Below are 17,927 nucleotides of genomic sequence, written 5' to 3' on the forward strand. Positions count from 1 at the left end.
CTATTTGGCATTACTCTCCTCCACTGAACCACAAAATGTAAAAGAGGCATGCAAGGATGAATGTTGGGTCAAGGAAATGGATGAAGAACTTGAGCAAATCGAAAAGAACAACACTTGGGAGTTGGTTCCTAGACCAAAAGATAAGAATGTCATAGGGACAAAATGGGTCTTCAAAAATAATTTGAATGAAAATGGGGAAGTAATTAGAAATAAGGCCAGACTTGTTTACAAAGGGTATGCTCAACAAGAAGGAATATATTTTGAAGAAACTTTTGCTCCTGTTGCAAGACTAGAGGCCATCTGAATGTTCCTTGCTCTCTCAAGCTTTCAAAAGTTCAAAGTATTTCAAATGGATGTTGTTATGAAACCAGCTCACAAAAAGATAGAAAAGAGAGATCCACGCCTTAGAATTCATCCTCTTCAAGGGGGAAACCTCCTTTACATTACATAAATGAACAATTCTTGGATGATACAAATGAAAAGACCTCCTTTCTATATATAGGAGTCTAAGGGGTTATAACATAATCAGAGCCGACATAACAATAATAATATAAGGCCACAATAATAACAATAGTGGGCTTCTATGGGGCACAATAGTAACAATATGGGCACTACATGGGTACATCAATATAATAAGTGGGTTATACTAATAATAATAAGGGGTTACACTAGTAGTATAGGCGCCTAACATGCCCCTCTCCTTCAAAAAGCGTTGTCCTCAATGCTTGAGTAGTTCTTGATACTTCTGTATAAAATTATTGTCCTCCCATGTGGAATATTCAATGGGTAAGTTCTTCCACTTGATGAGATACTCTTAAATTGATCGATTTCGTAGCTGTCGGGTTCTTGTTTCTGTGACTGCTCCATATTCCAATATGATTTTTCCTTCCTCTTCAATTTCTGGCAATATTGCTTGAATTGGGATCTTTTGCAACTTTTGAATAAGTGGCCATACTTCTTCGTCCTTCTTCCATTCATCCCTTGCTTCGTTTATCCAATTTGGTTGGATAATATAAATAGCACAAAACAATGCTTCCACATCCTCATCCTTGAAGAGTGTTCCCATTCGGTAAGGTCGCCATTTTTTATGTGCATGTAGTATTGCCAACATTTCCGTCTCATAAATAGCTTGCTTGAGATGTAGCAGTAAAAATACCCAATCACCTACATCAAAACATTTTCCACTATGATGTTGATCTACCTGTTGTTTCGTTTGATTTTGCACCAAAGTGGCGTTATCCTTTAAAAGTTGGAGAACTTGTTGTTGATGCTCGATGTGATCTTTCTCTGCTTGAACCTTTTTTTTCTTGATATGTCCTTCTATCTTTTAAGGAGTGGTAATTTCTTCTAGCCCTTTACAATATATGGTCGGATTCATTTCTTGATGCTCGATGTGATCTTTCACTTCTTGAACATTTTTCTTCTTGATGTGTCCTTCTATCTTGATAGTTTGAGGAGTGGTAATTTCGTCCATTGAATTGCAAGATATGGTTGGATTCATTTCTTCTTTCTCGATGTGATCTTTCACTTCTTGCACCTTTTTCTTCTTGATATGTCCTTCTATCTTGAGAGTTTGAGGAGTGGTAATTCTTGCCAATGCTTTACAAGATATGGTCTGATTCATTTCTTCTTTTGACCTTTCGTTCTCCGTTTCTTCTTCCTCTTCACAACCTATGTAGAATAATTTCTTCTCAGCACACTTATGACCTTTAGTGTATTTGCTATCACAACTGTAACAAAGCCCTTTTGCTCTTTTTTCTTCCAATTGTTTTGGTGTCAACCTTATAGGTTGTGGAAGACTAGGGGCAACAACACTTCCGTCTTTATAGTTGTGAGTGGTATGCTTCCTGGTTGCCATAATTTTGCTTTCCATTTTTCTTGCTAACCTAAATGCCTTCTCTAATGAATCAGGTTCCCAGAGGCGAACATCATGTTGGATATTATTCTTTAAAGACCCTATGAACACATCAATCCTATGCTCCTCTAGAATATCTTTTACCCTTATGTTCAATTTTTGGAACTCCTCAATGTGCTCCATTACTGAACCCTTTTGTTTGAGACTTATCAATTGGCTAAAAAAAGTGTTGCTTTTTGTATCTTCATAATGTGCTATCAATTCTCCCGTAAAAGTTTCCCAAGTGATAAATTGTTTACGAGAGCAAAGCCGTTGATACCATACAAACTGATTTGGTTCGAAATATACAGTTGCCATACGTACCTTTTGTGCATTTTGCACATTATTGAGATCGAAGAATTGCTCCATCTGTAATATTCATGTGGCGGGATCCTTACCATCAAACTTCCTCATATCGATTTTTGGAATATGTTGATTCTTCGATCCAAAATTAGCATCTATGGAATCATGATTAACATTTCTTTTGTTCTCATCATGAGTTTCCTTTACTACCTTTTCACCATTAGTGACCCTTTCTTGTAGCAACTTCTTCAATTCTTCCATGTATGTCTTCAAATCTATCTTCAAATCTGCCATCGAATCCTCCATCTTAGCTTCCATGCCCTTTATCTTAGATTCCAAGCCATTTATCTTAGATTCCATGCCACTTATCTTAGCTTATGTTAGCTTTTGTGAGCGTGACATTTGTTGCACTTGTTCTTGTAATTTTGATATATCATGTAGCATTTCTTCCTCTTCTTCATGGGTCATGCTAGAGCTTTCAGGTTCCTTACTAGGTGTTTGAATTTTCTTTCCTCGGGGCATTATTTACCGATAATAATGCTTTACTATGCCTTTTGAATTCCGTTAAACCAAGCTTACACAAAAATTTGAAAAAAAACTACACACCTTTTTTCACTTTATAGAAGCCTGATATTGAATCTGATGTATCTCTGTAATTTCGGATCATCTAGTTCTGAAATTGGTACTTGTAGTAGCCTTCTGCGTCCTATTTTCAAAGCCACAAGTCTAAGCCAAATTGGATTCTCCAAGGAAGAGTTATGTGAAATCTCCCACAGTGACTTGCTTTTAGACTGGTTCAGTAGAGCGAATTTGTACGACGTGCCACGAGTCACTGTTTCAATATTTGAATCTGAAACACACACACAAGAAACTACAGTCTGTCCTCTTTCTGTACCTTCTTACGAACTTTCAATCCGATCCCCAGAGAGAAAGTTATGACGATTTTACCCAGGTCACCTGTTTTGAATGTAATTCAGGAGTCTGCAAAAAGACCAACTTCCTCAGATCATATCTCCGCAAATATCGCGCGAAAAGATCTGAAATTTGGACTCAAGGTTCAGCACGATTTCTTCTCAAATGGGTTTTCTTTGTGACTTCTGAAATGTCACAGAAAAAAAGTTATAGCGAAAATGCCACGATGACCTGTTTGGAGCAGCGAAACCCTAGAATCCAAAGCTCTGATACCAAATGTTATGAAACCAACTCACAAAAAGATAGAAACGAGAGATCCATGCCTTAGAATTCAGCCTCTTCGATGGGGCAACCGCCTTTACATTACATAAATGAACAATTCTTGGATGATACAAATGAAAAAACCTCCTTTCTATAAATAGGAGTCTAAGGGGTTATAACATAATCAGAGCCGACATAACAATAATAATGTAAGGGCACAATAATAACAATAGTGGGCTTCTATGGGGCACAATAGTAACGATATGGGCACTACATGGTTACATAAATATAATAAGTGGGTTATACTAATAACAATAAGGGGTTACACTAGTAGTATAGGCGCCTAACAGATGTGAAATCAGCTTTTCTGAATGGAGACTTAGAAGAAGAAGTATACATTGAGCAGCCAGATGGTTTCATTCTTGGGAATGATCCAAATCTTGTATGCAGACTGAAAAAAGATCTCTATGGTCTTAAACGGGTTCCAACGGCCTGGTACTACCATTTGGACAAATACCTTCATCAACAAGGTTTTTCAAAAGGATCAGCATATAGCAATCTTTATATAAAAATTGAAAATGAAAAATTGTTAATACTTGTTGTGTATGTAGATGATATTATCTTTGGCAGCAATGAAGAAGCTATGAGTCAAAGATTTTCCTTGGCGATGCAGAAAGAATTCGAAATGTCTTTGCTTGGAGAACTGACATACTTTCTTGGATTACAAATCCAACCAAATGAAGGTGGTATCTTCTGTCTCAAGCCAGGTACCTCAAGCAGATTCTGAAGAAGTATGGCATGGAAAATTCAAAACCAGTATGTACCCCTATGGTTACAGGATGCAGTCTTAGTGCGAATGATGAATCAGCCACGATTCATCAACCAACCTACAGATCCATGATTGGCAGTCTACTTTATTTGACAGGTACCCGACCATACATCATGCATGCAGTGGGAATAGTTGGAAGATTTCATGCAAATCCAAAGGAAACTCATCTTCAGGCAGTGAAGAGAATTTTCAAATATCTTCAAGGAACTCAAAACTATGGCTTATGGTATCCTAGAGCCACAGATCTCACACTTCATGCTTACACAGATGCAGATTGGGATGGAAGTGTGGATGACATGAAAAGCAAAAGTGGAGGTGCTTTCTTTATGGGTTCCAGATTAGTATCTTGGTTCAGCAAGAGACAGAGTTCGATTGCTTTATCTACAGCTGAAGAAAAATATGTGGCTGTTGCATATTGTTGCACTCAACTTCTTTGGATGATGCAGAGATTGCAGGATTTTCAAATCACTTGTACACCACCTATCTCCATCTTATGTGATAATACAAGTGTAATCAGCATTTCAAAGAACCCAGTCATGCATTCAAAGACCAAGCACATACCGATCAAGTATCATTTTCTCAGGGAACAAGTGCTTGAACAAAAGGTCAAGTTGGAGTATGTTCCTTCTAAAGAACAAGTGGCTGATATACTCACCAAACCATTGCCCAGGGAGACCTTTGAATACCTCAGGCAAAAGATGGGGGTTTTTGATGCATCATCTTGTTGTTAAATCTCATCTGTTGGTGGTTGTACGCAAGGGGTATACGCGTACAGGTTCAGGGGGAGCAGATATAATGCATTGTCAGCATTATGGTAGTGTAGAAGGAGTAATATGTCTCTATCTCTTTCATGATCTGGTTTATAATCAAAAGGAGCAGGTTCTTTGGGGGAGATATAGTCAGGAGGAGCAAGTTTGGACAACCGCATGTATTTCAAGGAAAGAGTATGTCTTGATCCGCCCTTTTCCCTTGATGTCAAAGGGGGAGAGTGATTTTGGATTTGTTGCCATCAAGTCCAAAGGGGGAGATTGTTGGCATTATGATGCATGTGTTGTAATTGATGGCAACCCACTCATAGAAGAACATCTCACTTATATACAATCGGATGAATCTACAGAGAAAACAAGGCATATCGGAGCAAGATGGAGCCAAGAGAAGCCAAGAGGAGACAAGAGGAGCCATATATATGTATATGTCACATATATATGCCAAAGAAGAGGAGCATTCACAGCTATCGGGAGCTTATTGGAGCAATAGAGGCATTAACATATGCAAGGAGGTCTTTGGAAGACACTACCAAGCCAGAGGAGCCATCGGGAGCTTATCGGGAGCCATCAGGAGCAACAGGCAGAGTTATCAGGAGCGCAGACAGAGTTATCGGGAGTTATCGGGCTTACAAAACCCATGTATGCATGCTTTAACAGTATAGGGAGTTATCGGGTGATTAAAACCCATAAATATGCATTGACAACTATCGGAGCATCAATGCCAAAGGAATACACTATCGGAGGCCAAAAACTATGCACATATGTGTTTAACACTATCGGAGGGCAAACGGAGGCCAAACCATATATATAAGGCAAACAATCTATCGGAAAAAAGTTTATATATATATATCGGCATATATGTATATCGGTGCATCGCTAATCGTTGGTTCAGCTATGTGCCACCACTGAAACCTCCAATTGCGATAATATATGTGGACCCGATGGCATATCTCAATTAGATTTATTGTTATATCGCATCCGCAGTAATTGCAATGTATAAAGGGTTGTCAACCCCAAACCTCCGATTGCGATATGTGTGCAGACCCGACAGAAATATAAAGCATGGTTAAACATCATATCGCATCCGATCCATCGGATCGGCCATCGACAATTGGCTATGTTATGTGGAAGCGCCGATTGCGATAAGGAGCGGACCCGATACATTATAGTTGCGGATGAATTAAGCTTGAAGTCCTCCTCTTAGTCGTTTGGACTGTTTTTCATCATTTTTCTTTGTTTTATCACTTAAGTCATCATTTAAGTGATCGGTCCAAGCTATTGAGCCCCAGGTTTTTCGGATCTCTTGTATTGGTAATCTGCGGTTTCGATTCATTGTTTTAACAAGAGCTTGACTATATAAGAGGAAAGGAGATCGTTTGGGAAGTAATCAGTGAATGTTGAAGATCTTACGAAAGAACAGTTCCGAAACACTTGCGATCGGTAGGGAAGTTATGGTTGAGATCTCATCGGTGCAGTCTAGGTATGCTTGAAGCCTGAAAATCATCTATTCACGGGAGTGATACGGTGCGTAGAGCAGAAAACTGTGCAGGCGCATATACCCACATATCAAAAAGAAGCACAGGCGCAGATGTTCACAGATGTTTTGAAAAGTCGCGGTCCCTGGTCGAGATTTGTTTTATCTGCCTTTGACTAATCTGTAGATTTCTGGGTGCGCAATATTATGTTTATCCGCTGTATTGAGTTCTGATATCGGCATGATTAGCCTCTGTATTGATGGTTTACTAGATCGAGTGGATAACTATCATAATATACTTATACGTATATTGATCTGGTGCTTGGGCGTTTCTGAAGATTTGTTGTATAAGGAAATTAGTTGATTCTCATTTGATCTTCTTGGATCCAGTCTAAAAAATAATGAAACGTGGTCCTTAAAATAAGTAGGGGGTTGTGTCTCCCTTCCAGGAGAGACTGGAGAACGAGAGAGAGAGTTGTAGCTCTCTGCAGGTTGCAACCTGCGTACTGGTAAAGGACTACACCAGTACAAATTTATTGTAAAAGAAGTTCTATCTGAAAGAACATAGAGACATATTGCAGCAGGTGGTTTTCACCCACATTGGGTTTCCACCTTATATCTGGTGTTCCTTTGTGTGACTATCTGTTTTTCACTGTTCTTGTTCATTATTATATGGTACTGACATACAAGTTAATTATCAATATCGGAAGAATAATTTAAAGCATAAATCTGGATGGTTTATTGAAAATAACTTAATAATACTGATTCGCCACCCCCCCCCCCCCTCTCATTATTATTTCCAACATAGCGTTATCCCTGATCTCTACCCTCAAAACCCACATCTTGGAAGAGTTTCACTCCTCTCTAGTTGCATTACATTCAAGCTTTCTGAAGACTGATGCATGAGCAAAACGTTCTTTCTTTTGGGCTAGGATGAAGCACGAAATTCTTACTTTTGTAGTTGAATGTGAAGTATGCCAATGCAACAAAGGGGAAATGATCAAGCTACTAGGAACCTTATAACCCGTGCCACTCCTTGCTTCTGTCTAGACGGATGTTTTCATGGATTCCATTACAGGTCTCCCAAAGTCAAGCAACAAATAAGTCATCATGGTGGTTGTTGACATAGTTTCCAAATATGCTCATGTTTGTGCTCTACCACACCCATTTACCCCAACATTGGCATCTTAGGTTTTCATGGACCAAATATTCAAACTGCATGGCATGCCAAATTCCATTATGTTTGAATGAGAGCAAATTTTCACCATCAATTTTTGGCAAGAAATTTTCAACCTACGGGGTACACAACTCCAATAGAGTACAACTAATCATCCCTAAATTGGTGATCAAACATAAGCAATCAAAAAATGTTTGGAAACCTATCTCTGATTCTTCACTTCAGACAAGCAACATCAATGGGGACAGTCGATGCCTTAAACTGAATGGTTGTATAATACTAACTATCAAGAAGCCACCAAGATAATTTCATATGAAGCAGTGTATGGACAACTCCCACCTTCACCAGCATCTTATATCCCTAGACCTTCCAAAGTATAAGCAGTTGATAAGCTCCTACAGAACCATGCCACCATGATCGCTCATCTCAAAGTTAACCTACATCAAGCTCAAAATTGAATGAAGCAATAAGCCAACTAAAATTATTCAGAGAGGTCATTTCAAGTAGGTAATGAGGTGTTCCTATGACTCTAACCTTAGAATCAAACCTCTCTTAAAGAAAAGGTTTTCCAAAAGCTAGCCCCAAAATTCTATCGACCTTATCAAGTACTTCAACGTATACGAGGAGCCAATTACAAATTGGCCTTGATGACTACTTCAAAAATCCACCCAATCTCCCATGTGTTTTTCCTTAAGAAAGTTGTGGGGGACAATTGCAGACTTCAAACAAGTCTGCCATACATGGATGAGGAAGGTTGACTTTGGCTCTGACCTCAACTCCGTGACCACATGATTAAGGAATTCTTGATCAAGTGGAAAGACACCTCTTTATAAGATGCAACATGGGAACCAACCATTATCCTTCAGTAGTTTCCGCAGCTTCAGCCTTGAGGAAAAAGCTTCTTTTGATGGGGTAGGGCATGTTAGGGTCCAACCCTAACCCATTTCATTATGTAATAAGCCCAAGGGGCCTTGTGAGAGTCATAGTTTGTTAGATGAGTCAATAAAACCTATAAGCAGTTATCCACATTAATAATAATTGTAAGTGGTTGACTCGTATTATAGAGAAGGGACTACTATTAGTTATAAATGGGCCATAGTTAATATATAAAGTGGTTAACCTGTATTATGCAAGGGATCACTAGTAGTTAGGGTTTTGGATGTCATTAAGCTATAAATAGGCTTAGATAGCATGGGAAGAATCTTCAAATTTTATTGTAATTGAGCTCTGCTCTGTTGGAGGTCGCCCCCTCGAAAAGGTAAGTGAACATTGTATCTTGCTTCTATGTAGTAAAATATCTTTGCAACTTATTTCAATTCATGTTATATTTTTGCATTTTTGGCATTATTGTTTCGTATTTTTGGCACTATGTTATTCTTGCAGGTCACGTCAATAACACTCCAATTACAGATCAAGCATAATAGATGCTTTCTTATTCTATTTAAATGAGTTCAAATCTCTTCTTTTGATAGCCCTTCAGAGAGGCTCCATTAGCCCTCTCTAGCTTGACTTCTTCCTGGTTGGCCGACTTGGCCTTGGAATCATTCTAGACACTTCCAAATACAAAATACTTTTTCTTTTCTTGATACAAATGCCCAAAAGGGTGTTTTACATTATGAAAAGGACACTTTGACTCATGTAAACCCTAAGAGACCTAATGACAAATATTTTGACAATGAAGCCCATGCTTTTACAAAATTAAATGTTTCTTTTGTTCTTACATCATTTCCTTTCTCCATTTGATAAATACATTAGTCAAATGACAATTATGAAGAAACAAGTTAGTTACATTTTCCCACACTAAGGGCATTTAAGCTGTCAAAAGCACCCTGGGATTGCAACTGGCCTAGGCCACACCGACCATTAGCATGGCTGAATTTTTGTCCAAGTAGTTTTGAACCGGTGACCTAACTTGTTGCTTGAGCAGCTATGACCTAAGAGCATCTAAGCCATCAAAAATCACCCGGGGATCACACCTCGACCATGCCACACTAGCCCTTAGTATCATTGGATCTTCGTCCATGAAGTTTTGAACTCGTGACATTTTCACCATGAAGTTCCTTAGCATAACACCCTAGATATTTACACACGAGGCTTTGAACCACTGACATTTTCACCATGAAGTGCCTTAACAAAACACCATGTCATCACTAATGGGGTTGATTATGGGCATTTGAACCTTAAATCGTATGAATTTCATGCTTTACATAATACTTCATAATATGGTGTTTGCCAACTTCACCACCCTCTTAAACTACAAATATTGTAAATTATTATTTTAATATATAATAAATTATTCACCATTAATAATGTCTATTATAAGTTTTTAAATAATATTAATATCATTTACATTTTTTTTGCTATTTTAATATAAAAATGATATCCATAAAAATATATATAGATATTAAAAATGATATCCATAAAAATATATATAAATATTTAAATAATATTTTGTAATAAATAAATAATATTTAATAAAATAATAAAAATATGATATATATTTAATTAGAAATTCTTAAAAAACTTTATATTTAATTATATTTAATTCGCATAAAACCCTTCCTTAATTTGAATATTTATTTTGCCTAATAAAATTCCGCCCCGCCTCCACGACGCCCAAACTTTCAGTTCTCCATCAGTGATTACATCTCCTCCCATGCCTCTGCTTCGTCTTCACCACGCCCAGACTTTGTGTCCGCCCCGCCCAAACTCTCGAGTCTCCGTAGATAATTACAACTTTGACGTACCCTTCCCAAGCCTCCGTTCTGTCTCAGCACGCCAGAGGCTTTGGGGTTTTGGTCACTAATTACACCACTCATCTCTTCAATTACACCTCTTTTAGATGGGAAACGAATGGTTACATTTAGGCCACCTCTGTACAGTTTTCTTCACCGCGCAGAAAACTTCGCGGAAACTTTGGAATCCGTGGAGATTTAAAGCTACTCCTTCCAACAATCACAGAAGCGGAGGAATAAGCACACCACTTCGTCTTCACCACGCCAAGACTTTGGCGGTCTACGTCAAGAATTACAGCTCCTCTCATCCTTCCAATAATTACATGACTCACCCCTCTGTACAGTTTTCTTCACCACGCAGAAAACTCCGCGGAAACTTTGGAACCGGTGGAGAATTAAACCTACTCTTTCCAACAATCACAGAAGCGGACGAATAAGGACACTACTTCGTCTTCAGCGGTCTCCGCCAAGAATTACACCTCCTCTCATCCTTCCGAAACATTTGTGTCCGACCCGCCGAAACTCTCGAGCCTCCGTAAATAATTACAACTTTGACCTACCCTTCCCAAAGCCTCCGTTCTGTCTCAGCAAGCAGACACTTTGGGGTTTTGGTCACTAATTACACCGCATATCCCTCCAATAATCACACAAAGGGGTTTTGTATAACTACATATTTTGTTTTCCTTCGTGGAATAAGGACGCGTTTTGCGGCACAATAATTTGACAATTGTTTTTGTTCAAACTTGAATCTATATTTTTTATTAAAAGAAATGATTTTTTTAATCAATAAATTTATTTAAATTAAATATAACAAGTATATTTAATTTAAAATTAATAAAATATTTATATAATCTAATTATTTGTATGGAAAGTTAATTGAGTTTAGCTTGAGTTTTTGGGTGGAATAGTTGTTATTCTCCCTACTGAGGCTTTCTTGTAAGTTAACATATTATTGACACTCTAGAATAGAGTAACTATGTTGTGTTCTTAAGGTGAGTTTATACTAAATGCCCAAAATTTTATTGCTCCAAGGGTTAGTTCAAGTATTCTAGACCCAAGAAGTGAATTACACATTTTACCACTCCCTAAGCGAGCAACGTGTGATTATGTGCTCAATTTATAGTTCACATGTGTTCCTCCTAAGATAAAAATAAAATATTCTCTATATAGGAAAGCAATGTCAACTATAATAGAAAACTAAAATGAATACACATGTTTAATTAGTTTTAATTAAAAGCATTACAAAACATCAATAATCCCACCCTCACTATTCTCACTCAATCTTTTGTTAATATTACAACCCAATGTGGTAAATTATCTCACTCACACTTAGTCATAAATAAAATATTTCCACATTACTTAACATAATTTGTTATCTAACTTTAAAAAGAAATAAAATAATTAGAAGTAAAAAGAGGCATGAACAAGAGAGTTAAGTAGACAAGGTTCACCACACAACCGTCCCATCTACATCGATAGTAACTGGAAACAAGGAAGTGGTGACCCTCAGTAGCAGAAGACACACCGAGCAGAACTGCAACGAAGTCCTGAACCCCAACCAATATAGAGCTTCGACCTTCCCTCCCTCAACAACCGCTCTCCACAAATTGCACCCTTGGTGGTTAGCCCTTACTTATTTTCCTTAGCAACGAGAAAATACAAGGACTAGAATTCAAATTGTTTTAGTTTCCACAATGATCTTGGCAATAATTGTAGCCCCATGTCACCTAAATATAACACCCTGAGAGACACAAGGTTAAGGAAGAATGCTCTCAAAATCACTTCCAATTAAAATTTTCATACCAAAATTAGAGTCACCAATTTTAGATATCTCAACTCCTTTGTTGGCAGAGATGTAGTGTCACTACCAAAAAGGGATAATCATTTGCAATTATCGCAATAGAATGATCTTGCCTCTAAAGGGGCTAAAAACATTATGGCACAAGTAAAATATATAAATATGAAGATACACACAATTGATTAATAGGAAAATCTTCATATTGTATATATATTAAAAATAATATATATATATATTATATATATATATATATATATATATATATATTAAAATATAAATATAAATATTTTATTTATTATATATAAATATTTTAATAATAAGTAAAGTTATATTTTAATATTATATAATATATACACATATAGCCAAAGGATATCCACCCTCTTTAAAAAAATTTAAATTCTATATTTTGTAGCAAAAAATACTTTAATATAAATTTTATATAGTAAGATACAAAATATTTATAGTGTTTGGTTTAAAAATGTTATTTGAGAGAATGTATACATATTAGAGTTAAAAAAAATCAAAGTAGAAAAAATAAATTTAGCAAAACTCAAGAAAGTATTGGGAATAATGTTGGTTTTTTTATGTTGAAAACATGCTTTAAACCATTGGAAATTGAATGTTGTTGTTGCCGACTCCTTTTTTGACAATTATGGTGGGGTTGGCCATAATGTTTGGAAGATAATTCATCATATTTTTCACCTAAAGAGCTTATTTACTAGCATGTAAGCTTATTAATTTGGTGTTCTAGTGCATTGAGATGATCCATTTGTGCTTTTAGAATGTAAGTGTATTAACTTATGGTTCTAGTGTATCTAGAGGACTCATTTTTGAAATTATAGAAAACTCAATAGCCTTTAGCAATAGGAAGAGAAAGAAATGACCAAACTCTTCCACCTAAAGATACAAGTAAGGAAGATAAATATTATGCTCTTTGACTCAAGATCACATGCAAATCTCATTTCAGTATAGCTAGTATATAAATTTGCATTGGAAGTTTGTGACCATCCAAGCATTAGGATTAGTAAATAAGGAAGCATAGTTAAAGGTAACAAAACAATGCAAAATTATATTAGTTATCTGTGTTTATTTTATTAATGAGGTAGAATTAGATGTAGTTCCCTTTGATGTATGTGGAGTGGTGTTTGGAAGTCCCTACATGTACATGTAATATGCAATATTCATGTGCACAGCCAACAATACTAGCTCACCAATGATGGAAAATCATTCACCATAAATGTGCATAAAGGAAAGTTAAAATTTTCACCAGCAAATGCCAACCAAGCTAAGAAAATGATCATTTCTGGCAAGAAGTTTGTTTTATTTCTTTTAAGAGAGAATCATCTTGTATAAGAGTTAACAAGTGTAAAGGCATCCTTAGAGGGGTGTATTAAGAAACATAAAAAACATCTGCAAGAGTTTCTATAGGCTTACAGGGATGTGTTCTAGGAGCCTAAAGGGCTACCACCCAAGAGGGAAGTAGAGCATAAGATCCAAATATTTCAACGGCTCCCTCGCTAAACAATGGGTTGTATAGTTAGTTTGTTATAGAAGCAAGTGAGGTGAAGAAGCAATTGAAAAAACTACTAGAATGGGGTGTCATTTGACTAAGTACACCACCATGTGGGTCAACCATCATCACAGTTCCAAAAAGAATGGGACTTGGTGGATGTGTATTAATTACATTGCATTGAAGAAAATCACACTCAAGAATAGGTACCCCGTACCCAAGATTGATGATTTTGAGAGAAATTAGATCCAAAAAACCCACCTGAAAAACATCCAAAAAAACCTCACTAAAAACAACTCTAATGAAGAGTATTATTATTTTCTACTATGATTTTATTAATAATTGAAATTTTTATTAATAGTTATATGTCAATTTAGTTTAAAATGTATGTATAAAAATGTAAAAATTTCATTAATCATTATGTAGAAATATGATTAAATTAATGAACTCCACATTAACACATTTGAATTATTAATTATTTTATGATTAAAAAAAAGAAAAAAGTAATGACCGATTCCCAATATGTTTTAGAATGTAAATTTTGTTATCTTTAAAATATTTTAATTTAATTATATTTTAAATTATATTTTTAAGTTTTTAAAATTAAAATTTAAAAAACCAAATATTAATGTTTCTATTGGTGACAAGGTGTTTTATTAAGGCATTGGATGGTGTAAAGGTTCCTAGTTGGAAACTTTATGGGTAAAAATCTAATCATGCTAAGGGATGATGTGGGGAGCATGATTTTGAAAACTTCAAAGATCCTCAAATGTAGAAATAAGTCTTTGGGATTAATCACATTGGATTAACATTTTATTTATTTATCTATTTTATTTTTTTAATATTATTATATAAATTGATAATTAATCTAGTTTTCAACCAAATGTATATTGAATAGGTCAACCTTAACAAATAATATTATATAAAGTAATTATTCTTACATAATATTATTATATAAATTGATAAATAATTTATAATATCGATATAAAATATTTACTTATTACATAATAGATGGTTTCTAACTAAATATTAAATAATTTAACAAACATCTCTTTATCACGTATTCTTAAATAATTTTTTCTTTCCTCAGTAATGATTTCACCAATGGCTAATTTTAAATGGCTAACCCTGAACAATGATGCATCCCTACTATTTATTCTTTGAAATCAATTGATTTCTCACCTTGTCCCGAGGATGAACCACATTAGTTGGTTCGAAACCTCGACCCAATCCTACTGATGTGATTAATCCGAAAAATGGTTTCTACATTATGAATAACAGAAGTGTGAGATCCTCAATGATGACTACTCAAACCAAATTAAATATACTAATCATCTCTATATTCACATAACTTAATAACCTATATATAAATATATAATATTTTAATTTAATTAAATATTATACTCCCGTGACTTAATAAACTATACATATAAATATATAATATTTCAATTTAATTAGATATTATTAATATTTATAAAAAAATTGGGTTACACATTTGAAAAAAACGTCAGGTAACAAAATTATTAAAATTTAAAAATTAAATTTTGATATTACTTTTTTATTTGTTTTAAATTGTTATTACTAAAAATTTAGTTTCAAATTTTATATAAAGTAGGTTGTTACCTTTCTTACATTTATATTTATGGAAAGGATTGAAGGATATTTAGCAAGCAATGACGTCTGATGACTGTGTATCCCATGGTTGATTTTACTAATATACTAATCCTCTGTATGTTTATATTTATATATGATTTATAATAAGTCAAGTCAGCTTGCATTTTCAATAATGACTAATGACTGCCTAACCATTGCCCGGTATCTCATTGCAAGTTCGTGTTTATATATGATTGTCTCTAGCCCCTTCAGACCCGTGATTCTTCTGTTGCGAAGCCAAAAATTTGGCCATGGCTGCTATTATCACTGAAGTGGCTGCCAATACGGTCAGTAGCGCTATTTCTGCACTCATCCGACAAATAGATGATGTTATTCAGTTGGATGAGAACCGTCAGCTTTTAGAAGGGCAGTTAAATCGTATGAAGACTCTCTTACTCGATGTTAGAGATCAATTTCAAGATCGGCAAAAGACGCCCCCTCAATCTCTGCAAAATTGTCTGCTAAGGATGCAAGACGCAGTTGGAAAAGCAACACACTTGATCGATTGCTCTCGAAGGCGGCAGCGGTGTATCAGTTGCCTCCTTTGCAAGCCTAAACTTTCTACAGAAATCCGAAAGTGGAAGACAAGTTTTGATGAGCTCTTTCACAATCTTCAGACCGACTTCTCTGTGTTTCACAGTGCTCAACAGATTGCGTCTGCGGCGCCACAACAGGCGAATCTACTGCTTCAAGACGAACCAGACACCGGACTGGTAGGGTTGGAAATTAGATCTGCTGAAATACGACTTGAGAGGTGGCTTACAGAAGCCCCCCGCGATCGGATATTTGCTGTATATGGGATGGGTGGGGTTGGCAAAACAGCGTTGCTAAAAAAGGTCTACAACACCTACAAGGTAAGTGGTGTTTTTGATCATGTGATTTGGGTTGCAGTTGCCCAATTTTCCATTCTGGAGTTGCAGAGTCGTATGGCTTCTGCAATCAATTTAGACCTCAGTGCCTATTCTTATAATGATGTTGATTCGCGGAAGATGAAGCTGTCGGCACATCTGAGGACGAAGAAAGTTTTCCTAATTTTAGACGATTTGTGGAGCGCAGTCACTCTGAAAGAATTGGGCATGGAATTTGGCGAGAACAAAGGGAGCAAAGTTGTATTCTCTACTCGAAATAGAGATCTGATTCCAGAAATGAATGCAGACCAGTCCATGCAAATACAGCCACTGCCAAGAGAGGAAGCCTGGGAATTGTTTTGCAAAGTAGCTTTCAAAGACGGGCATGTGCCTGACGAGATAGAGCATATTGCTAGAGTCGTCGCGGAGGAGTGTAAAGGGTTGCCCTTGGCTATAAATGTCATAGCTTCAACAATGATTGGCAACCGGGCTGTAAATGAGTGGAACCTTTCTTTAAGGCAGATTCAGACTGTGGACTCAAATTTTCCAATTACTCATCCTCGACTTGATCGAGATCTGTATGAGCGATTGAGATGGAGCTACGATAGTTTACCCCATGCTCATTTGAAAACCTGTTTTCTGTATTGTGTGATTGTTCCAGAGGACTGGAACCTTCCGGTGCACATTATATCGCAGATGTGGATCGCAGAAGGGATAGTAAAGAGCAAATATTTGGACTCCTTAATGGATACTGCGCACAGCTATGCAAAGTTACTTGCCAATCGTTCCTTATTCCAATTGAGAGCAGTTGGTGGATCCAGTTATTGGAGCGTTACGTTTGGCGTTCACGATGTTGTGCGGGACATGGCAATTCATGTGGCAGAGAAAGAGGAGAATTTTGTGTCGATGGCAGGTCAACATTGCCCCGACATCGACGCCCTTTTCCCCGACATCGAGACACGCCATAATTGCAGGAGGCTCTCCCTTGTTTGTAGCAATATTACGTCTCTACCAAACAAGGAATTGAGATGTCCAAAATTGGTCAGCCTATTTCTAACATACAACTATGAATTAAAGGAGATTCCGGAAGCATTTTTCCATAATCTCGTCTCTCTCAGGGTCTTAGGTTTATGTAACACGGGGCTACAATTACTGCCAAGATCATTGTGGCAATTGAAACAACTTGAATATCTTGGTCTGAACCATATTCAAATTGAATATGTGCATTCGGGCATTGGCAATCTTTCAAACCTTCAGTTTTTACATCTCAGTGGATGTAAGAGGTTAAAATCATTGCCATGTGAAATGAGAGATCTCAAAAATCTCAAATTTCTGGATCTCAACGGATGTCATAATTTAGAATCATTGCCATCTGAAATCGCAGAACTCAAAGAGCTCAAATATCTGAATCTCAAGGGCTGTCGTAAGTTACAGGAGATTCCTCCTGAGATCAGACTGCTTACAAATTGTGAAATTCTGCGGTAGAGAAGAGGGCAGGTGATTCCTCCTGAGATTAAATTGCTTTTAAATTTTCGTGTTCATGTTTGTACTGGAAATTTTAATATAAAAAGGATGTGATACTGAGATTAAATTGCTTTTAAATTTTCGTGTTCATGTTTGTACTGGAAATTTTAATATAAAAAGGATGTGATCATAAAATTTTATAGTGTGAAATACATTTTTTATATAAATAAATACATTTTCAATTATATTTATATCTATAATTTATAAGATCTATATATCATTTTTAATTCAATTGATTTAGT

At 36.2% G+C, this 17,927-nt stretch overlaps 1 protein-coding gene across 1 annotated transcript; it reads left to right on the top strand.

The window, feature by feature from the left end:
• Positions 1-15,564: 15,564 nt before the first annotated feature.
• On the top strand, positions 15,565-17,646 carry LOC149149993 (disease resistance protein UNI-like). The gene has a single exon (XM_089442653.1). The coding sequence runs from the start codon at positions 15,565-15,567 to the stop codon at positions 17,644-17,646; it is 2,082 nt and encodes a 693-aa protein (XP_089298779.1).
• The last annotated feature ends 281 nt before the right edge of the window (positions 17,647-17,927 follow it).

Source organism: Pinus tabuliformis, chromosome 9 (genome assembly GCF_031772625.1).
Source record: "Pinus tabuliformis cultivar Carrire ecotype Pingquan chromosome 9, CPIR1, whole genome shotgun sequence".
Taxonomy (NCBI): domain Eukaryota; kingdom Viridiplantae; phylum Streptophyta; class Pinopsida; order Pinales; family Pinaceae; genus Pinus; species Pinus tabuliformis.

Coding starts and splice junctions, on each gene's coding strand:
- LOC149149993 (XM_089442653.1), top strand. CDS start 15,565: ATGGCTGCTATTATCACTGAAGTGGCTGCCAATACGGTCAGTAGCGCT.